Consider the following 24399-nt stretch of genomic DNA (forward strand, 5'->3'; position numbering starts at 1 on the left):
AACTAGTTGTTGTCATTCGAACCAATTATTTACAGTTGAAACCAGGAGAAGGAAAAAGATATTAAAAATGGAAAAAGTTCCATAAACATTTTAAAAACTCTTTTTTCCATCATGACACACAGAGACACCACATTTGGACTCTAAAATTAGTCTCCACCAACAATGGAGTCAGAAGGACCCGGGTCCAAATCAGGTCTCAGACACTTACTACTTGGGTGACCCTGGACAAGTCACATAACACTGACTGCCTCCAAAAAAGTAAAAATGACAGTCTCTGATGTGCTATACAAGGAAATACAAAGAAAAATCATATGGGAAGGGCAACTGGATTAGTTTAAGTATACACAGAAGAGGACTGTGCCAGAGTAGATATTTTTTAGGGTAACCTTATAAATGAATCTTAATAAAAATAAGATAGGAACAGGCAAACTTTCCTATATGATATTTTAAGAAAGGTTTCCCATCTAAAAATATTGATAGAAGCATTTTTTTTTTTTGTTGTAGTAGTAGCAAAAACTGGAAACGAAGTATGTGCTCACTGATTGGGGAATGGCCAAACAAATTATGGTACATGAATGTAATAAAATATTACTGCATTGTAAGAAACAATGACTATGAAGACTACAGAGAAGCCTGGGAAGACAGAGAAAATGATACAAAGTGAATTAAGCAGAACCAGAGAAACAATTTACAAAGTGACTACAAAAATGTAAATAGAAAGAACAATGAAAATGAAACTGAAGACTGGGTAAATATAATGATCAAAATTTGTCTGAAAAATTGGGAAAATTTATCTCCTTCACATAGGTGAGGGGATGATGGACATTGCATAAGCTGTCAAACTCAGCTGATGTACTAATGTGCTCAATTCTTAAAAGGGGGCAGTCCTTGGGGAAAGGATGGGGGAAGAGAAATATTTGGGAACAAAGATAAAAAAGTCAATTAATTTTTATTAAAATTTTATTTTTATAACAAACTACAGAAATGGAAAATTTCAGAAAACTAAGGACTCTACTGTGCTTATTGCTATCGATGGTAAAAAGAGCATTAGTTTTAGTAGAGCACAATAACACCGTCTCCCATTCATATCAAGATCATACAAAATTTCTTGATAAGTTCTACAACAGAGCTATCTTGGGCTTCAGGGCATTATCAATCATCAATGTGGTATATTGTCGGGAATGGAGTTAAGCCAGTCATGGAGTAAGAGGGATAACAAATGGCCAGACCACGAGCAAAGATAAGATCTAAAGAGTAATATTAAAACATTAGGAAGGCTTAGCCAGGAAGATTTAGCAGAGGACATGAATCAGAGTTGGCATAATGAGAAGGCATTTATAAATTAATTATTAGCTTTATCACTGGAAAGGGATCACATCAATGATCACATCAATCACAGATCACTGAACGGGCATACTATTTAGTTCTTGCTCTGTGTGCTATTTTAAAATAAGTCATATTTTCTTTCTTTCTTTTTTGTTTTTAAGGAAGTCTATTTTTATACCATGCATCATCATTAGCATGGTATAATAAAAAGATCACTGGGCTAAGATCTAAAAGTTTTTTGTCATTGTGTGACATTGGGCGAGTCATAGAACATCTTTGAATTTCAGTTTTCTCATCAATGACATAGCTAGGTGGCTCAAAGGATATAGTTCTATGTCTGGGGTCAAGAAGACCTGAGTTCTAATCCAGACTCAGACAATTCCTAACTGTGACCTGGACAAGTTACTTAAGTCACCTCAGTCTGCTTTAGTTTTCCCAACTGTAAAATGGGGATAAATATAGCATTTACTTCCCATGGTTTTTGTGGGAATCAAATAATATATATAAAGTTCTTAGCACAGTGCCCGGTACAGAGTAGGTCCTTAACAAATGCTTACTCCCTTCCCCTTTCATTCCCATGAATGTTCTGTCTGGACATTGTTCCACCTGCCATTTTCACACTATTATAAAGATCAAATGAGAGCCTGTGAAAGGCTTTATTAATATGTAAAATGTCATTTGGTTAAATGCATGACTAATAATTGGCCTGGTGACCTGGCAACTACTGTAGACATACTTCTCAATGAGTTTCTCCACCAAGATAGGGTCATGATAGCTAACAGGGTTAAATGAAGCAAGTGTGAGCTTTTTAAGGACAGGGAATTCATGTTAATAGGCAGTAGAGAAACAGATGGGGAGAGATTTGATTAGAGTATGGCTGCAAAAAAGTATAGAATATGAACATGACAGAATATTGATGTACAATAAGAAATTATGAAGAATTCAGAGAAACATAAAAAGATTTGATTATATTGATAAAAACAAGAAGAATCAATGGAAATATACACTAAATGATTACAACAATGAGATTTAAAGATCACAAGAAGAAAGTTGAACAGAAAACTCACTGAAGGTCCTGGAGAAGGTCCCAGAGACAAGACACATCTTGCATCACACAGCAGAAGGGTAGGAGACTATTAAGACAGAATATTGCATCAATTGCCAAAGTTTCTGTGATGCATCAAGCTCATCTGAGGGCACAAACTGATTTATTTCTTTGTATGTCAAGTGCCTAGAACATTGTAGGTGTGTAGTCGATGCTTCTTGAATTTAATTGATTCATCCAGTCTACCTCCTTAAGTTTATAGGTAAGAAACTGAAACTTACATATAATTTTCCTTCTGTAGGGGGATATCGTTATGCAGGGGAAATGAGAAAAAATGGTGAGATGAAAACAAAAGACCAATAAAACATTTGAAAAAAGAAAAATGTTAGTTTCTGAAAAGTTTTATGATTTTCAGAGTTGCTTTTTTTCTTTTTTTTTAATGCTTTATTAACTTCTGATTTACAACATCCGTTCCTACCAGATTTTGAGTTACAAATTTTCTCCCCATTTTTCCCCTACCCACCACCCCAAAATAGCAGTCCCACAGGATATCCCCTCCTCCAATTTGCTCTCTCCCATATTTTCTCTTATACCCTTTTCGACTTTTCCAGTGGGTCTCTATGCCTCAGTGCCTGTATATCTAATTTCCCAATTACATGTAAGATGGTATCAATAATAGTATATATATATATATATATATATGTATATATATACATAAACACACACATATATACATATATATATATTTCAATATTTGATTTTAAAACTTTCAATTCCAGATTCATTCCCTTCCTTCCTTACTGAGAAGATAAGCAGTTCAGTATAGGTTGTACATGTGTGGCTAATGCAAGACAATAACATAGTAGATACATTGTAAAAGACTGACTATATTTCCCTCCCTCCTATCCCACCTCCCACTTGTTCTATTCTCTACTTTGATCCCATCCCTTTTCAAAAGTGGGTGCTTCCAAATTCCCTCCCCTCCAGCCTGCCCTCCCTTCCATCATCCCTCCTCTCATCCCCTTTCCCCCCTATTCTCCTGGAGGGTGAGATACCCTCTTTAGTGTGTATTTCACTCCCCCCTCAAGCCAAATTCAATGGGAATAAGGTTGACCCATTCCCTTTTGCCTTCCTATTCTTCCCCTCCATTTTAACCATTTTCCCTTGCCTCTTCTGTATGAGATAGTTTATCCCAATCTGTCTGTCCCCATCTCCTCTCCTTATATTCCTCTCACCTCTTAATTTCACCTTTTAAGTATCATCCCTTCCTGTTAAATTGGTCCTGTGCCCTCTATGTATACCTGTAAACATATATACACACATTCACATATGTATTCATATGCCCATATACCCTTATATATAGACATATATATTTCTAATCCCTTCAACTACTGAGAAAAGTTTCATAAGTTACAATTATTATTTTTCCATGAAGGAATGTTAATAGTTCAACTTTGATAAGTTCCTTATGATTTCTTTTCCCTGTTTACCTTCTCATGCTTCTTTTGCTTCTTGTATCTGAATGTCAAATTTTCTATTCAACTCTGTTTTTTTCAGCAAGAATGCTTGAAAGTCCTCTGTTCCACTGAATGACCCTATTTTACCCTGGAACATGATACTCAGTTTTGCTGGGTAGGTGACAATTGGTTTTAATCCCAGCTCCTTTGACCTCTGGAATATTATATTCCAAGCCCTTCAATCCCTCACTGTAGAAGCTGCCAGATGCTGGGTTATCCTGATTGTGTTTCCACAATATTCAAATTGTTTCTTCCTGGATGCTTGTAATATTCTCTCCTTAATCTGGGAATTCTGGAACCTGGCTATATTATTCCTAGGAGTTTTCTTTTTGGGATCTCTTTCAGGAGGTGATCGGTGGATTCTTTCAACTTCTATTTTGCCCTCTGGTACTAAAACATCAGGGCAGTTTTCTTTGAGAACTTCCTGGAGGATGATTTCTAGGTTCTTACTTTGGTCATGGCTTTCAGGTAGTCCAATAATTTTTAAATTCTCTCTCCTGGATCTTTTTTCCAGGTCAGTGGTTTTTCCCATGAGATATTTCACACTGCCTTCTATTCTTTCATTTTTTGGATCTGTTTAACAGCATCTTGATTTCTCATAAAATCATTAGCTTCCATTTGCTCCAATCTAATTCTGAAGCAATGATTCTCCTCATTGAGCTTTTGAGATTCTTTTTCCATCTGGCAAATTCGGCTTTTTAAGGCATTCTTCTCCTCACTGCCTTTTTGAGCCTCCTTTGCCATTTGAGTCAGTCTGTTTTTTAAGGTATTATTTTCCTCAATCAGGCTGTTGACTCTCATTTCATAATTTTCTCACATCATTCTCATTTCTCTTCCCAATTTTTCCTCCACTTCTCTTATCTGCTTCTTAAGGTCCTCTATGGCCTGTAACCAGCTTGTAGTTTCCTTTGAAGCTTTTGGTGCAGGAGTTCTGACTTCACTGTCTTCCTCCTGTTCAATGCTTTGCTCCTTTTTGTCCCCAAAATAGGAGTGTATTGTTGGAATCTTCTGTCTGCTTTGTTTCCTTTGCCTGCTCATTTTGCCACTCAATTACTTGACTTTTGGGCTTTTTGCCACAGTAGGACTCTGCCACCAGACAGGGGAGCTTTTGTCCCAAACACTGGGGTTTTCTCAGCTGCTGGAGGTATTAGATGGGTGCCCTCTCTGAGATTTCCACATGCTCTGGCAAGCTGGACACACACCCCAGGACCTCCACCCTAGACTGCAATCCAGATCCAAGCAGGTTAAAGCAAGAGCAATTACCCCCTCAGACTGGTGCTTGGTCCCCCTGCACTCTGCAGGCCAGTAGCTGAAGCTGCCACGTGGCGCTGGCTGGCTGTGCCTGGCATCTCAGTGGTTTCTCACCCTGGGGGTAAAAGCCACGCACTCCCACTTACTGGTCCCAAAGTCCAGACTGCACTGACCTCTCACTTTGTCCTTTCGCATCTATGTGTTGATAAATCCGGAAATGGCCACAGCTGCTGCTGATCTGGCGTCCCTCTGGCCGGAGGGTGGTCAGGCCCACCCTGGGGCTAAAGCCTCGGTATGGGACTGGGCTTGGCTCCCAGAGCACTGTGCTGGCTGATTCCTGCTGTCCTGCCGGGCTGTCCTCGGAGGGAGGTTAGCTTCTCTGTGTCATTTTGTGGGTTCTGCAGCTCCAAAGTTTGTTTAGAGTCCCCTTTTTACATGGATTGGGGAAGGTGGAAGCTGGAGCAGCGGGAAGGTCATGCTTCTACTCCGCCATCTTGGCTCCGCCCCTGATTCCATTTCCAAAGTTGCTTTTTTTCAAGAGAAATGACCTAGAAAGTCCTTTCTATTGCACTGAAATTTTAATATTAATTAAGAAACAATTTGTTCCCAAAGTTACTACAAAGGACAATGTAATTTTGGGGAGTACAACAGGAAAATCAATGTCTGTTCCCTAAAGGTAGGTCTTGCCTTCTTAATCTGAAACCTGCATGCTTTTGCCCAACACAGCTGCAGATACAAGATGTTGGTGCTGATGGTTATTGTCATGATGGTACTCACTAAAAATTGGAGGATTAAATTTGGGGAATATTATGTACTCATGGTGCTGCAGATCCATTCGAATTCAAAACTATTTAAGAAAATGTTTCTTTTGTTTCACTGAAAATATGAGAAAGAATGGAAGAAAAAAGTACTGAATTGCTTAGAATTAAGAAACTTCTGCCAGCTGTACATTTCCTCAAATGAGAACAGATACTTTCTCAAATACAAATATTATGCTTGGAAAGAAATATAAAGGATGCTTTCAAAAGGTGTATTTCCTCAAGGGGGCTGTCCTATAAGTACTAAACTTTTCCTAGATAGACACTCCCTTTTTGTGAACTGATCACATTTCATCAGAATAAAGTAAAGACTGAGACTGCTAGTGAGAACAGATAGTTCATACAATAATTTTTATTTATGTATATATGTGTGTGTGTAAACATATATTTTTACTTTATATATGTATATTTTTACACACACACACACACAATTCACTTTTTAACCTAAGAAGAAACAATTTACAAACTCCATTTAAAAGTAAAAAAGTTAAACAACTCCACAGCACAACTCCATATTTTGTATTCTAATTTTGAGTCTTAGGACAAAGGTAAATTAGTTCTCCTATAGCCCAAAGAAAAGGAATGTACTGGCAGAGTGTTGTCTCACTGGATTTGGGGCCAAGAGTCCTGGGATCTCTCTGTAGGATCTTGGGTCAGCTGTTCAACTGCTATGGAGCCCAGTTTCTTATTTATAAACTGAAGGACTTGGATTGAATGATTTAATTAAATTCAAGAAGTACTGATTATACGCCTACTCTGTTCTAGGTGCTTGACACATAAAGACAAAAATGAAACTGTTCATGCCCTAAATTTTTTTTTATAACTTCTCTAAGGTTCTTACCAGGTCTAAATCCTATGAATTTATGAGCTCTGGATTTGGAGTCAGGAGAATTCAGTTGTATTTCTAGGTATGAAAGTTACTAGTTATGTGACTATACTATTCTCCCTTATCCCATTTCTATATCTGTGCAATGGATCTAATAATACTGATCCTACCTGCTTTCATGGGCTATTGTAAAGAAAGTTCTTTGAAGTATTATATATAAGTGAGCTATTGTTATCATTAATAATATTCTTAAGGGCGGCTAAGTGGCGCAGTGAATAGAGCACCGGCCCTGGAATCAGGAGGACCTGTGTTCAAATGTGACCTCAGACACTTAGCCCCAACTGCCTTCCCCCCTCCAAAAAAAGCAACAAAAAAAAAAAATTAATAATATTTTTAAACTATGCTTTATGACTTGTAGACTTGAAAGCCATATCAATTTGAATGAGAAAAAAAATTATCACCATTTGTAAAAATAATTACAAATTATTATATCATAGCTATGAACAAAGGAAGAGAAGGGTACTAGACCTGTGATTTAATTGGTATAGGGAAATTCCAGATGAATAAATTCCCTTGACCAATGCAGCTCAACACCTTTACTGTAACAACAGTCTTAGAGTACAGAGAAGTTAGGTTACTTGCCCAAGGTAACACAACCAATCTGTTTCAGGAGCGGGACTTGAACCTTGATCTTCCAGGTCTCTGCCCACTTTATCACATTGCCTTAGAGATCCATTGTTAGTGAACTGTTCAAGTTTTAAATGCTGCATAGGAAACTTTATGATGTTTATGTATTCATGTTCAGGATGGGATGATGGTAAGTTATCCTGACATTATTAAGTCAATGTCTAGAACAAAAACAAAACCAAAACCAAACTAACTTGGAAATGTGCAAAAACTGAAGTCATTAAAACAACATTAACTTTTATAGGAATAAAACTCTTTGCTAGGTTAAGATCCATAAAAATAAAATCATTCATCAATATAATCATATTAATGATTAATTTTATCTAGTATAGAAGTTAGTATCTAGTATAGAAGTTCTCAACCTGGAATCTATGAGGTTGTTTTTTAAAATACATTTTGATGCCTATATTTAAACATAATTGACTTCCTTTGTAATCCTATGTATTTTATTTCATGCATTAAAAACCACAAGGAATCCCTAAGCTTCAGACTCCCAAAAGGGTTCATGACACAAAAAAGGATTAAGGATTTGTACTCTAGAAAACAAATAGGTTTGAAAATATATTAAAAATATGGTTTGCTTTAAATGGCCAACAGCACATAGTTGTTTCATGAACTGAAAAAATTTATGGAAGAATTTATGGAAGTCTTCCAGGATAGGCAGAGTCCACAGTTGCAATCTGCATCATTGAATAAACTTTTTATGGGAATGAGATCACAGAGCCAAAGTTTCTATATCTATTACATGCATATGGATCACCTATTTTCTCCAAACAAAAATTAATACGTGGAGCCTGTTCAAGCATAGTCATTTTGTTGATCCAGGACTAGGAGATAATTTATATCATGGCCTAAATTAATTATCATAGAATATTGCTAGCCAGTTAGGACAATAAAAACAATTCCCAAATCCTCTTGTTTAAAGTTTAATTTCAAACAACAGAAGCAATTTTGTTTTAAGTTCTGCTTGGTCAGAGTTATTTCCATGTCAATGTGTGGAAAGGAACCTGGCTCTTAGACATTGATGTGAATTCAAATATACTTGTTTGATTTATAAAGTGTTTATTCTGTTAATGGTGGCTGGTGGACAGACTGGAAAGATAAAACAGAGTATACAAGTCAGGTAAAGCAAAGGTTGGCTGAGGTTGAATGTGTCAACAGATTAAACTGAAGTTGCTAATGGGTATAGTTTAATATTACTATAATACTAATCCTCAAAAATATCAAGGTAATAAGAGAAATGTGAGTTTATAAGTTATACCACCTTCCACAGAACTTATTAAACTCAGGCAATTCTGAATTTCCTTGAGTTAACAGATTTCCCATGAAAACATTCAGGCCCTAGCATTCAAGCCTAGAGTGTTATTCTGTGTGTTTTAATGAACTAATTACTACAGCTAAGATAGAAGAGGAATGGAGAGAGATAAAAACTCCAAACCTAGGAACTGAATTCATGGCCTTGCAAGTTTGATAACAGCAGTTGGGGAACTGTAGTGGGAAGGAAAGCAAAAGTCAGAGGACTATAGAACACCTAAATGAATTGCAGAAAGGAAAACTAAATAGGGGTGAGGGATGTGGGTCAAGCTGCTCTATAGAGAGGTCAAGGTCTCACTGATCACTTGATTTAAAGGTGGAATCCAAAAAGGTCCAAAGAGGGTTCCCCAAAGATAGTTTATTAGCAAGGCTGGAATTTCAATGAAGATCTTTCAAGTCTCATTTAACCCACATATATCAATGAGGCAGCTAGGTATGGAAGTAAATAGAGTTGACCTGGAGTCAGGAAGACTCATCCTCTGGAGTTCAAATCCGTCCTCAGACACTTACTGGCGGTGTGACCTTGGGCCAGTCACTTCACCAAATCTGCCTCAGCAAAATGCGCTAGAGAAGGAAATGGCAAACCATTCCAGTTTCTCTGCTAAGAAAACCCAAATGGCATCAAGAAGAGTTGTACACAACTGGACAGGAACATATATACTGATACTAAAGGGTCTCTTCCTGCTTTGCAACCGCACTTCAAGCTTTCAGAGAATTCACAAGTACAGAAGATGTGGAAAGAAGTTATAAAAAGCAGAAACAGAATGGGGGAAATTAGTCAGGCAAGACTCCTTCACAACGAGGGGCTGGTAGAGCAAAATATTCTCCAGCATTGATTGCATATTTTCTCCCTTTCTTCTGTTAGTCCACCTGTTAGAGATTGCCTTGGAGGAACAGGCATATAGTTTAAAAATATAAAGGCTTCTGGGAGTAAGTATCAGTCATTCACAGAATAGGGTAAATTTACTCAGATTGTCTTTCTTTTAGTAACCTAAGGGAAATTAACTTTGCTGAAAGAATGAGAGTGAAGAAGGGAGAAAGGGAATAAACATTTATTAAGCACCATAAAATCTCCTTTGATCCTTACAATTATCCTTGAAGGTAAGTACTATTATTATCCCCACTTTACAGATGAAGAAACCAAAGCAAACAAGAGGTTAAGTGACCTGTCCAGGGTCAAACAGCTAGTAAGTATCTAAAGCTGGATTTGAACTTGGTCTTTCTGACTCCCAAGCTCTACCCAAGTGCACCTAATGGCCTCGTCATTACCTCCAAAGGCAATGTGGGAGTTAGAGCACTTTGTTGGGTAGAATAAGCCCAGGTAGATGCCACACTGGGGGTGGGGGGGAGTAATGGCAATTAAAGATTCCCCTGTATTGGCTTGGTTTTCAAATTGATTGTGTTAAAACCCAGAGTTTGTTAATCCCACCTGTGGGATGGGCTTGTTGAAGTGAAAAGAAAGTCCTGAACTGGGAGGAGCTGGTGATGTAGATTTGGAGAGACACTAGAGAGAGGCGGAAGATCTTTTTTGGAAGCAGCACCTCGTGGAGAGAGAGAGACTAAGAGAATTGCTGGTGGCCGCTTTGAATTGCCCTGGACTTTTGAGACCTGCCCCCTGAGCTGCCAAGGACTGAGGAGACATGGCTGTTTTGCTGGTACTTTGTCTGTCTGTTTTGATGTTATTTTGCCAGATTTGTCCACTGGTGAAAGACTGTCCTTTTGTTGAAGAAGTCCTGGAACCTGGCTGTTCGCTAAGAAGGCCTGCGACTGTCCTGCAGACAGAGAGTGAATACTGTCCACTGGTGAGGGACAGTACTGTTGTTGCAGGGGTCTGGAGACTGTCCTGCAGACAGAGTGAATACTGTCCACTGGTGAAGGACAGTGCTGTTGTTGCAGGGGTCTGGGAGCCTTTCTGTTGGTTCAGAAGCCCTGAAGAAGGATTTTCTTGTTGTATGTTTACAGAAATCCTGGGAGAGGGCTTTGCTAATGTGTTCAGGGGTTCTAGGACTGTTCTACAGACAGAGGATAAATTCATGAAGGGACTGGCAATGTATCTTATGGCCTTGCTAAGCCTTGTCTCTCCAGGAACTAAGATTGCTGAGAACTTGCCTCATGTCAAGATGAAGAAAAGACCTCTATTTGGGTATTAAGTGCTGTGTTTAAACTTGATGTAACTCTGGGGTAGATTCAATTGTGATCCAGGGGTGGGGAACTTTTGACCTTATGTTTGGAAACTAATCTCCATTTGAGAAGAGGGGCTTTGTGGTGGACTTAATTAAGGTATAGCCTAGGGGTGGAGAAGTATTTAGAACAGAGACTTTGTAATTGATTGAATGATTGGAAGGTCCTGGGGTGGGGTAGTACTTGGAGATTATTTAATCACACTTAGTAAATGCTGTATTTTGAATGATGTCATGTTTTGATCTTCTCTGTTCTTGGTTTGTCACTGAATAAAATAGAGAGCACCTATGCTGGTATTTTGAACCTGGGAAGTTGCCTTTCTTTTGGCATTACATTACATTACAGGGGGTTTATCAGCATGAGGGCACTACACACCTGGGGAAAAGGGGTATTAGGAGGTGGGCCAGGGGTGAAGGAAAGGAAGAGGGAGGATTCCAAAAACCTCACTTATTTTGTTTTTTGTCTTTTTTGGAGGGGGAAAGGCAGGGCAATTGGAGTTAAGTGAGTTGCCAGTGGCTAGTAAGTGTTAAGTGCCTGAGACTGGATTTGAACTCAGGTCCTCCTGACTCCAGAGCCATTGCTATATTCACTGCATCACCTAGCTATCCCCAAACCTCACTTACTTCAAAACTTTCGTGGAAGAGGCTCCGAACCTGGAATTAGGGAGAGAGTGATTCCCTTGCTCTTCTTCCTTTTTCTTACACTGCTCCTAGGACTGAAAACTCAGACCGATACTGCTGATGCTTGACTCTGACTGCATGTTAGGTTAAAGACCTAACACAGCAAGCAGATGTTGAACAGGGGCTCAATCTGATTACCTAAGCTCCCTCCTACAGGCTAGGGCTTGGAGTCAGGAAGAGACAAGTTCAAATTCTGCCTTAGCTAGACCTGCGCAAGTCACCTCATGGTCCTTAGTCTTAGTTTCCACATTTGTAAAATGGGGATAATCACAGCACCTACTTCATTAGGTTGTAATGAAAATTGAGTGAGATATTTAAATGCTTACTACTACTGTTATTTATTATTAAAAGCAACTTCAGGGAGCACATGGTATTAGACCTGGGAGACAGGAAGACCAGATTTTGAACGCTGTCTCCAAAATTTGTTTATGTATGACCTTGGGTAAGTGATTTAACCCTAGGCCAGTCTCTGCTTCTTGATCTCTAAAATGGGGATAATTATAGTGCCTACTTCTCAGGGCTGTAGTAAGGATCAAATAAGAAAACCCATGTGAAACACTTCACATGCTTTAAAGAGGTAAATAAGTGTTAACTTATAATTATTTCATGAGGGCAGAGGATTAAATAGAGAATCACTGAACTGTGGATGGTTAGCGGACCTTGCAGGGGGGAATGGAAGGAGTAGAGACTATAGAAAACAGTTGTCTTCAAGCATCTAAAGAAAGGACTATGATGGAGATTGAGAGCCACTTGTCCAATAGTTTGAACTGTACAAACAGGCTGAACCTGAAGAACAATTTCCCAACAAAAATAGCTGTTCCAAAAGGAGAACATGGAACTTTATGTTGTAGTTCCCCCTCACTGGAGATCTTGACCCTATGTTAGCACTATTAAAGAAGAGACTTTGGTTCAGATATGAGCCCCTGGAGGGTCTTTCCAATGCCCAAGATTCTCTGAAATATGCTTTTATAGATGAGTTAACATTGGAAAGACCATGCCTAAGCTTGTTTCTATGGGAAGATGCTTTCATAGGGGGATAAATGAAGAATTTAAATGTTAAAGTCTGGAAACTGAGAAAATCACTAGATTTAGCTGAAGGCCTTCTGCATGATTCTCAAACAGAACCAGAAGCCCAAATTGATAAGTGACCTGGTAGATGATGCAGTCCCTCCCTATGATTCCATGAAGAAAGCCACAAAGAGTAAACTCATAGGATGGACAGATGTCAGCCAGGGGTTCTGATGCAGACCCCTCTGGCAGATGAGTGAAGCCTGTTGGACACCTTTTCAGAAATGTTTTTAAATGCAAAAAGTAAAAAATATGGGATCATGATGAAAACCAATTCTACTGAAATACAGTTATGAAAAAAAAATTAAACAAGTTGGAAGATCTCCCTGATCTAGAGTAATGCTCTCATTTGACAGATTAGCAAGTATCAGACACTGAGGAGTAAAAGATGCCATTGCAAGAAATGTAAAATGCCTGGTGATGAAAGGACAAAAAGACCTCTGCCTAGGTCCAGTCCCATGGTAACTGTATTTCCAGCATGCCCAGGCACTTTCTGATTATGTAAAAGCAATGGGTAATTAGCCTTTCTGTTCCAAATCTATGACCCAATCATCCAATCTCCAAATTTGGCTCCATGGCTGCTCCCTTCCTACTCTCCATCTAGGGCTATTTGGAAGTAGAAACAAACTTTGCCTTTCTTTCTAAACAATGCTCAATACTCTGCCAGCACAATCTCCTCCCTTGATGTTTAAGGTCTAAACAAATCCACTCAGAAACGGAAAGAGTGGTATTAGAAGCCTGGCTAACTGTTCAACAGCTGGGTAGGATTTCTCTCTTCTAGATGGAGCTGGGAAAAAGGGAGTATCTAAAAAGGAAATGACATTAAAGGGGAAAACTATCAATGGTTTTATGGATTTCAGATGGATTTATGGTCTTTTATGACCTCGGGGAACCTGTGGCCTAGAAGCCACATGTGGCCTCCAGGCTGAAGATTCCCCACTTTGGCACCTAATCCATGAAAAGTCCTCCCTTCATTGCAGAAAACAGAGAAATTCACCAAGTTCTCATTTACCTCTAAATGGGGCAGTTCTTATATTCTTAGGACTACATGTTTTGAACTGGAAGGAACTTTTAAGTCATCAAATCCAATTGCCTCCTAGTAAAAGATGAGGAAAATTAGTTCCATACCAAGGTCACAAAGAACTCAAACTTAGTTCTTCTTACTCTGAATCTAACACCCATTTTGCTGTACTATTACGACTACTATTGTATTATACTAGATATTGTACTAGAAGGGCTTCACATTGGAAATTTATTAAGTTTCCTAAAATCTACTTAGTTCAATATTTCATGCAATTCTGAGTTGTACTTTGATCAAGCATCAGTCCTGGTATTCAGAGAAATGTGAGACTACTCAATGGTTTTCACTAGAAGGTGGGTCACTGACCAGTTATTTATCCTCAAAATAGGCTTAGGTGTAGATACTTGGTCCCCTTCTCCCCTTACTTTCACCCTTCCTTTCCTCTCCCTGGTCTGGGCTGAGGCCTAGAATCTATCTAGGTCCCAGTAGCTCACATCAAAGGATGACATGGAAACCACCAACTCTATTCCTTTGAGTGAGATGGACCACCAGGCATTACCATTTCCCTTTCAACTCCCTCCTAAAGTCCTCTGGGTCTTACCATCTCTGTCCTTCAGACCCTTGGCACTGTTATCTGCCCTAATGATACAGCCCAAGGACCTCTGGCCCTTGTCATTTGCCATCCTGCTAAACCTTTAGGACTTTCTAAAGCAGCTATCAATAAATCAATCAATAAACATTTATTAAGTGCCTACTATGAGACAGGCACTGTGCTAAGCTCTAGGGATAAAAAAGAGACAAAAGACAGTTTCTCACCTCAAGAAGTTTACAATCTTACAAGTGGCAGATTATATAAAGTGTTGGATCTGGAATCAAGAAGCCTGGAATTCAAATTCTGTCTCAGATGCTTATTAACTATGTGCACCTTTTAAACTCTCTGCCTCAGTTTCCTCATCTATAAAACATGGAAAAAATAACACCTACCTCCCAGGATAAAATTATGAGGAAAAAAGTGAGCTGATTCTTGTAAAGCATTCTGCAAACTTTAAAGCCATGTAAGTGCTAACTATTATTACTATGTCTTTGTTGTGGTGGTTGTCTTTCTCAGGTAGAATGTGAGCTTGAGAGCAGGGTCCGTTTAGATTTTTCTATCTGTATCCTCAGCACTCAGCACAGTGTTTGTAAGTAAACACTTACATGCCCTTCCATTATTCATGTTGTATTTTATGAAATGCCAGGAGATATTCAGATAAAAGGTACTTAAATTTAGGTATAAAATAAGCACAGCTTACTTATTATCAATTCCAAAACTGACACCATAAATTGAAATCGTCCCTTAAAACCAAGTTCTTCATTATACAATATAGACACAGTGGCAAAAAGAAAATTCCGACTGATACTGCCTGCATCCACCAACACACGACAGCTGTAAACCTTTTAGCAGTCAATTCCTCCACCTCTGTTGATGGCAAGCAGAGTTTGGCAAAAAAAAAGAGTAGAAATGGGTTTCCCTGGCAGAGGCAGAAGAATTGCAGTTGCTGCAATTTCTTCATAAAAAAAAGCAACAACTTTCCAGATATTCATCTGGGGAAAAAAATAAGCCACCCAAACTGGGTAAAGAGAACTACCTCCACAATGTGCAGCTGGAGAGTCCAGAGGTCCTATATAGTGAATAGGAATATAGTGAAGAGGTCTCATAGACCTTGGAATGAGCACTGGGCTCCATTACTTGCTGACTGTGTGACCTTGGGGAAGTCACTTAGTCTTGGTTTCCTCTCCATTAAAATCAGGAGAATCTGACTTTCACTATTTAGGTCAAAAGGTTATTTGTGAAGATAAAATGAGATTCAGCCAAAGTGCTCTTCTCCCTGGTTCTTCTACCCAGCCAGGCTCCCTGTCTGCCTGTGTTTGACCTGGCCATCCTCCAGGGCTGGAAAGCCCTCCCTCCTTAACCTGAGCCCAGCTCCCTCTCTTCCTTTCAGTTACAGCTCAGGCACCATTTTCTATAGGAAGTCTTTTTGGATGGCTGGTGCTGATCCTCCCAGACTGTCTTGTATCATTAGATTGTGAACTCCTTGGGGGCAGGAGACTGTCTTTTGCCTCTTTTTGTATCCCCAGCACATAGCACAGTTCCCGGCACATAGTAGGTCCTTAATAAATTTTTATCAACTAACTGATTCATTATATTTTACTACTTTGCTTATGTGTGTACTTATTAACTTTATCTTTATGCTGTCTATATTTTTATATAAACTCCTCCATCAGAACATAAAGTTCCTTCCAGTTAGGGATTGTTTCATGCTTTTATCCCTGTGACTAAGCACAGTGTTTGACACATAGTAGGTACATAGTAAATATTTGCTCTCTGAAAGTGTTTTATAACTACAATGTAGCAAATTTATCACCATTATTATTAATCTAATAGGACTAAGATAAAAAAATTAAAAGTTGAAAAAAATTATTGGGTCCTGCACCTGTCTCTCTCTATGTGAATAAACTGGTCAGGGCTTCAATATTTATTATATTTAAGGACTTTTGCTATTTAACATACATTAAGTGTTAGAGTATTAGTTCCAGATAGAAATTGTACTTTTGGCTTACCTCTGCTGTAAAGTAGCTCCTTCAGTACTTATCAGACTCTGGCTCTAGGACATTGAATATTTACACAGGACTAGGTATGCATGCTAAACATGAATGCATTGAGTCAGGCATGCTCCAAGGAACAGGCTGTGAAACTATAGGGGACCAGGATGCTGGCAAGAATTCACAAGGTTGTGCAAGCCTGTCCATACCTTGATGGAAAGGCGCAAAAAAAAAAAAAAAAGAGAAAGATTTGGATAGGTCATCTCTTCTACACCTACAGATATAGTTAACATGGGGACTTATGAGCCTATAAGGGCCTATGATCCTTTTAATCTTAAAAAAATACCTGAAAAAAAAATGGGGCAGCCAGGTAGCACAGAGAGTAAGAGCACCAGCTTCAGTGTCGGGATGACCTGGGCATCAAATCCGGGCTCAGATACTTAGCACCACACCCAGAAATAACTGGCCGTGTAACCTTGAGCAAGTTACTTAACCCCAATTGCTTTAAAAAAAAAAATACCTGTATATGGCAAATGAGGAAGTAGATTTTGCATGACTTCATATGTAGAATGCGTATATTTCTTGCCCTCTCAATGGGTAAGGGAGGGGTGATAAGGAGAATTTGGCACTAATTTTTTTTTAAGTATGCATATTCTATAATAAGGCAATATGGCAAAATGAGGCTGGCCTAAGTGAAAGGAAGACCCTCAGGTTCTGCCTCTGACACATACTAGCTGGGTAACCCTAGACAAGTCAGTTAACCTCTGGATACCCATATGACCATAAATTACACAAATCAATAGCTGGATGACCGAGGAAATAGGGAAAGACAAAACAAAACAAAAAACACCCCATCAAATCACCAAAGAGTCGCACAATTATAATAGGACACCCTGAAAGTAAGATCTTAAAAACAGGGTAGTAAAAATACTGACTTTGGGGTTCAAAATTCTGACCCTGCTACTTATTAACTGCTTGGGCAAATCATTTCCCCACTTTGGGTGTCAGTTTTCTCATCTATAGAAAAAGAATTAGATCATTTCTAAGTTCCTTCTCGGCTCTCAACATCATGGTCCAATCAAGTTCCTTAAATCACAACTGGAGGGTTGCCAGTATTGTGAAATGAGACAAGGCCAAAGTTTGTTACTTTGCTGTATTCTTTTCTGTTTAAACTGGCAGAATTTCTACTATTGAGTCCATCCTTTTAAAATATCAAAGTGTCAACGGAGGAGTGAATGAGGAGAGTTACTATATGGCTTCCAGCTACTAGGATTTTCCTACCGTCCACAATGGTTACTCAATAAATAACATTTCTATCAGTAGGAGCTAGCTTCTCAGTGACTACTTTAATACTTAATTCATTAACATTGTTTCAGTGATGTCTCCAACTACTTATAGTATCTTGCCAGGAAAATTAATGGAGTTAATAAAATTCTAATTACATCCTTTAGTAACTAAACTCAGATAATGTTTTTTTTGTTTGTTTGTTTGCTTAAGGAACATACAAACTAATGATTTCTTCCCTCCTTTTCACCTCTCAACCTCTAGAGATTCCTGCGGTGCTAGGCTGCTGCTGTAGGAAATGACCACATCAGTTCCTTATAGCTCTTCCTTTCCCCTGGAAACAAAAGAGCTTTTGATGCCTGCTGCTATTATTACCTAGAATGAGGGTGAACCCCAACCACGCCAATCCCTCTTCCTAAAATACAAGCTGACTGTGGATTTTTCATTGGAAGCACTGTATTCAAGGAATAAGGGCAAATACCTTACCCCAAACCACTTGTCATCCTCGGCAACATCCCCCACATCTAGTGGGTGCCTGATGTGCACAGGACAAAATACCCGGAGAGGATTAAAAAAAAGTGTTCTGCTTCGAAGTGCCCTCCCTCGATGCACCAAGGTTAGCCAACCTGTGAGAACCCATCTGTAGCGGCTAGTCCAATGCCGAAGCGCAGGTTGCTTCGCTTCCCTTGGCTTCCCTCTCCCCCTCCCCCCCTGCAATGGATCCCGGCCAGTCTAGTCCCTGCCTTACCAGCCAGTCCCCCGCCACCGCCTCCATCTCCTCCGTGGCCCTTCCTCCTCTGCAGGATGAAATAAGGGTTGGCTCTCTCCGCAATCCACAGGGCGTTCGCCAGCAGCACCTCCTCCGGGTTCAGCCACATGCTCCCGGGCCCCTCGGACACACAAAGGGCGCACGGTGCGGGCTGCGTTTCAGAGCATACACACACGAACACACTCCTCCCCTCCGCGAACCTCGAAGCCCACCTCCCCGCAGGCAAGACAGCCGCAGATACTTCTCAGAGTCTTTCCAGTATAGAAGCAGCGGCAACCACGGCTGGAGGAAGAAAAAAAGGAGGAGCAGGAGGAGGAGGAGGTGGAGGAGGAAGTGATTGTGGCCGCAGCGCCGGGATCAGGATCCGGATCCGCAGCCGAGCTGGGCTGCGGGCATCTCAAACTAAAGAAGGCAGGGCAGGAGCTGCCAGATAGGGGGAAAGGCGTCTGTTTCCCCAGGCTAGGGGGCGGGGGCAGTTTAGTGAGCTGAGGCGTCCCCCAGGCTATAGTCTCACCTCCCGCCCCTCAAAGACTGGCAGCAGGCCAGCAGCCAGAGACTCTAGGCTGCATTTTCGCTCCTGAGGACTCGTTGGTGGCTCGAGGTCTCCAATTCGGAGCGCTTCTCCCCAGGGCCCAGGAGACTCAGGCTCAGCGCGCGTTCCTCCTGGCTCAGGGCGCCTGCACTCCGAGCAAGGTTCGGCTCCCAGCACCCCCAACCAAACGCTCTGGGACTCTGTGGGGTAAAGGACGAAAAGCCCCTCATCAGAAGCCAGCCGTGACCTCACCGTACGGGGAGAACCATCTCCCGTCCCCCTTTCACGCTGTCCACGGGGGCCGAGCGTCACTCCTGCTGTTTGCTCGCTGGTGCTGTCTTCCGGCCCCAGCGTAGCGAGCACGCAGCCCCACGCCCATCCTACTCCAGCAGCTGGGATGCTGTGAGCAAGTCCGGGTCCCTTTAAGGAGTATCCTCTTAAGGAGACTGAGCCACTTCCTCTCCCCAGGAAATGTATTTCGAGGTTCCAACCCCAACGAGGGGTTCGCGCCTGGGTTGGAAGGAGGAACCTTCTACCGTCAAAGTGAATGTTTTTGTTTACCGTACCCCAAGGGGCCAGTCACGCGCTCTGCCTGTCATTCCCATTAACCCCTCCTCTTCCCCGTTCCTGGCTCATTAAAGTGGCTCGAGCTAAAAGCATTACATCACTTCTTTCCTCGACCTGGATGGTCTAGGAGTGCAACATGGGAATTTGGAAGTGGCCCAAAAGATGAAACTGATTCCTGGCTACAGCCTTTCATCTTGGACTTAGAACATAGGGCACTGCGGTCTTTCAGTGAGACAACTCAAAATCCAAAGACATAAATACATGAAAAAAAAAAAGCAATAAATTAAGAACACACTGGAAATTCCATCTAGATGCTAGTGATTGTCTTCGTCGATCCTGAAGCAATCGAATTCTTGTGGGTGCCGTTCCCTCGCCAAACTCCCTTTTAATTCAATGCAGCAAACACCCTGCATCTGTCTCTTAGCAAAGTACTGGAGGATACAAAGAAAGATAGGGGGGAAAGCCCTATTTAGCTTTCTGTGAACAGAGCAAATTTGCCTCGATGATCTTTTCCTTTATGTCCACCTTTTTATACTTTTCTAGTGTGAAACAGGAGAGGAAATAGTAACACTGGTATACTATTTCTGAAAGCCAGTATGCCCTGGAAGTATTCAGATCCTAGTAATTAGTTCTTTTGTAAATCTACTTATATAACTTTTTTTTTTTTGCTCGAAATGACGGATGGATCCTTTTTGCCTACCGAATGCAAGATCTTAATTAAGCAAAAAAAAAAAAAAATCCAAGCAATCGGGTTCTATTATCTTACAGCCTTAATAGATATTTTATTCAATTATTTATGAACGCACATTATCTCTGCTCTCATAGCCTCTGCCCGCCCAATTCAGTAGAATAGAAGCTCTTTGAGGGAGAAACGACCTCAGTTTTGTTCTTCCCAGGCACCATGGTATAGAAAATAAAACCCTGGATTTGAAATTAGGAGGATTTGGGTTTGAATCCTTTCTCAGAGACTTAATAGCTTTTTGACCTTGAGCAACTCGTTTAAACTCCTTAAGCCTCAGTTTCCTTATCTGTAAAATGCCAGAGGTTGAATTTGATAACTTCCCTTCTAGCTCTAAGATCCTATATTCCCAGTGGCTGGAACAGAGCAGGTGTTTAATAAATGCTAATTGATTCATAAGTATTAATACCAACAGAAGCTATTTCTACAGACCTTTTGAAAAACTTCAAAATGCTTCACAGCTATTATTTTTTCATCCAGCAGAAACTTTCTGCAAATTTTTTGTAGGCTTTTTGCTCTATTGATTCAGAGTATGTCTAACTTAGTCCTAAAATGCTTCTAGATACCAAAACTTGCATTCAAGTGCTGAAATTTGAAGGTGCTGAAAAATGTTGGATTTATTTAGACAAAAAGTTAACTTGTACAGCATACTTTAAAAAAAATCTTTGAATCAGAGCAAGCTATTTAAAGGTTGCTTTGAAAACAAGACAAGAAAGAAAATATGAATACTGAAGTGATTTTCCAAAAGTAAAAACAATTCCCTTGATTCTTATGAGCTGTTAGAATTAAGTTCTAGGTTTTCATTGATTGTAGGAGGATGATGGGATTTAAGTTGTGATAACTGGTAAAGCATTTTGCAAATTTTAAATTGCTATATAAATGCTAGATGTTACTATTTCAAAAGCTCATTTTAGTTAAAAGATCACAAAATAGAGTTGGAAGAGGTTGGAGATTATCTAGTTCAGCTCCCTCATTTTCAAGAGGAGGAAATAGAATGAGAGAAGTGATTTAGCCAAGGTCACACAGATGAGGCAAAGGTTCTAAATCCATTCCTCCAGCTGCTACCTCTTTGATGAATTATTTTATCCATCATTTACAAGGTAATTGTTTCTATAACCAGGTAGTACGAACAGGAAAGGGAACATTTAGAGGAAATTATTAGATTTTTATATAGGTTTGTGGTTGTCACAATTTACCTTCAGGTCGCTTTCTGAAGTATTTCTTTGCATTTTAAAAAGCAGCTGCATCTACAATCTAAACCCAGAAAAAAAGGCACTCAGGACAACTAATTAATCCACCCCAGCCTCTGGGAAATAGGTGAATATTTTTAGATTTAGATCTACTCTTATTTTAAAGTCAATCAAGGATTGTTTCAGGTCTTTTCAAAAGAAGAAGTATCTGGGAGGAGATAGGTCTTTAAGAGTGATGTACTTAGTAAAACATATCTTCAGGATAGGTTATCCAGCAAGATATTTTATTGCATGTCTCATATATGATTCACCCCCTGTCTCCCTCATAGCTATGCATGAAAGTCATAAATAAATCATCCCAAAGGTAGATTATTTGGGTTTTGACTGTCTTAATAGCTGGTCATGGAGTAGATGAAACAGAATCTGGTTTGGATTTAGAAAGACTTGGATTCAAATTCTACCAATGTGTTCTTTGAGCATAGGACTTAATCTTAAGTCAGGGTTTCTGGCCAAAACAGAAACAATTGATAAATCCAAGATCATACCCTAATTATATAATGCTTATTATTATAGAAGACACTCTAATTCTATAGAATAAAATCTTCTTACAGTATGGCTGATGAGGTGCTTGGCTTGAACCACAGCCTTAGGATCATGTCTCTTCCCAGCCCAAAGACCCTGTCTCTGACAATAACTCACGAGTGGGCCCCAGTAAGGCAAACTTTCTCTCCCTGTAACAAAAACATGCTGACCCTATAGAATTTCCCATGTATGAACAGGACTCTCATACCAGTAGAACTATCACATACTGTTACCATCCAGAGGTCAAGCTATAGATATCTATATCTATAGATAAAACTCCAAAGGCTATTTTATTACAGATATAAATGTACAGACCCCTTAGAAGCTCTCCTCCCTACTCCCCAAAGTTATGAGTAGTGAATGAAGCATGTGCCCAAGGTACAGAAATTGTATGTTCTTTTAGGAGCTGACCACTCCTTAAGCCTGTCCCCCCCTAATTAGCATATTTGCCACACAATTCACTGTATCTTTTCTATATAAGCTTTCTGTATCACTCCTGTTAGGAGTTTGAGTTCCCTAAAAACAGCTCTGTCCCTTATATAGTTACAATAAACTTTTTGCCACTTGACTGGAAGACTGCTTGAGTCTTAGAATTCTTTCCAGACAACTCTGCCCTGAACCTCAGTATTTTGGCGTCCCTGTACCCCTAAAACAACATCATGGCCACTGTTTGTTGTTGTTTGTCCGTTGTTGTTTGTCCTTCGTTCTCGAAGAGGACCATGACATCAGGATGGTGATGTCATGACATGCAAAAGAATTGGATTTAAGTGAGGGATGACTGTATAAAGTCACCAGTCTCATTTTCACCTCCAGAGCTATTTGGGTCAAGCCAGATACAGGTCAGGACAACTGGAGATGGTCCAAGATGTAGTGGGAGACCTTGGCCTTTTCAAACTAAGGTCTTTAACAGGTCTCAGTTTGACTGGGACAATGCTTATTTGGTGATTGAGGCTTAATAAGAAGTGAGACAGAGGGGCAGCTAGGTGGTGCAGTGAATAGAGCACCAGCCCTGGAGTCAGGAGGACCTGAGTTCAAATTTGACCTCAGGCACTTGACACAATTGACTCCAGGGCTGGTGCTCTACTCCCCACCCTGTTCTCTTTTTTTTTTTTTTAAGCAACTTGCTCAAGGTTACACGGCCAGTTATTTCTGGGTGTGGTGCTGAGTGTCTGAGCCCGGGATTCGATTTCCAGGTAGTCCCAACACTGGAGCCGGTGCTCTTACTTGCTGTGCTACCTGGCCCCCCCCCCCCCCCACCCTGTTCTCTTGATATTGATACCTTGCCAAACCCCAAACTTGGATTACTTCCACCATCTTCCACCTCCACACCTAATCATATCATACCTTATAGAATTGGAGAAAATGCTACTACCAAGATGAGTAGGTTGACTAACATTTTATGCTACCTGAAGTGGACATCCAAGCAGAAACGGGACAGCAATGCCAATTATAATTTGATAGGAGTGTCTATTAACCACAGTGACTGCCTCCCTAATAAGGAAGACAGCATTGAGCCTTCTGCAGAGAAAATTTTTATTAGAACTAGATGTTGCTAACAACAAAATGCCCTTTCTAGTAAAGCCTTGATTACCTAGCAAAAACAAGAACAGACTTGTATCTGGGGTATGTTTCTAGCAACACAGGTGGAAAGTTCTCTTACTATTGTGGCCCATCCGGTGGTTTCCAGGGACCCTGGTAGGGGCCCCTTTCTGGCAGGTTGTGACTGGGAGGGGGCTTTGGTGTATAATTTCTGGTGGGCACTTCATCAGCTGGACGCCCAAAGACAGTCCTTTCATTATTCCCTAAATGATTTTCTATCCCACTGAGTTTATACCATGCCTTCTCTACATAAGCCTCCTATACCATTCCTGTCCCCTACTTTCTTAACTGAGGATTTTACCTTACACTTTGCTGAGAAAACAGAGTTCTGTTAAAATTTTCTAAATCTCAAAACCACTTGACTCATCTTTCATTCTATTTTATTTTACTACTGTCTCTGATGAAAAAGAGGCTCTCCTCTTTGCCAAGCCCAGCCTCTCTATATATATCCTTGATCCCATCCTGTCCTATCATCTCCAGTAGATTGATTTTGTAATCATTCTCTTTTTTTATATTCTTCTATCTATCCCTACCTATTAGCTTTTTCCCTGTTACATACAAACATGTCCCAGTTTCCTCTACCCTGAAAAATCCCTCACTAGATCCTTCCATTCCTTTAAAATATCATCCCATAGCTCTTCTCCTTCTCATGGTCAAACTCCTGGGAAAAATGTCTATACCTATTGCCTTGGTTTCCTTTGCTCTTACCTACTTCTAGACCCTTTTGCATCTGACTTCATCCCTCATCACTCAACTGATACTACTCTCTCCAAAGTTACCAATGATCTCTGAATTGCATGTTTTAATATCCCTTTATAAA

At 40.1% G+C, this 24399-nt stretch overlaps 1 protein-coding gene across 1 annotated transcript in view; it reads right to left on the reverse strand.

The window, feature by feature from the left end:
• Positions 1-19732, reverse strand: part of TBC1D9 (TBC1 domain family member 9) — a 153689-nt gene extending 133957 nt beyond the window's left edge. Inside the window, exon 1 of the mRNA XM_069105417.1 lies at positions 18350-19732. Within this exon, the coding sequence (XP_068961518.1) occupies positions 18350-18479 (130 nt within the window). The 5' untranslated portion in view covers positions 18480-19732. The remainder of the gene's footprint in view (positions 1-18349) is intronic.
• Positions 19733-24399: the final 4667 nt, after the last annotated feature.

The sequence above is a fragment of the Petaurus breviceps genome, unplaced genomic scaffold, assembly GCF_028583685.1.
Source record: "Petaurus breviceps papuanus isolate PSGF00001 unplaced genomic scaffold, PetGlider_PUasm1.0 76, whole genome shotgun sequence".
Lineage (NCBI taxonomy): Eukaryota > Metazoa > Chordata > Mammalia > Diprotodontia > Petauridae > Petaurus > Petaurus breviceps.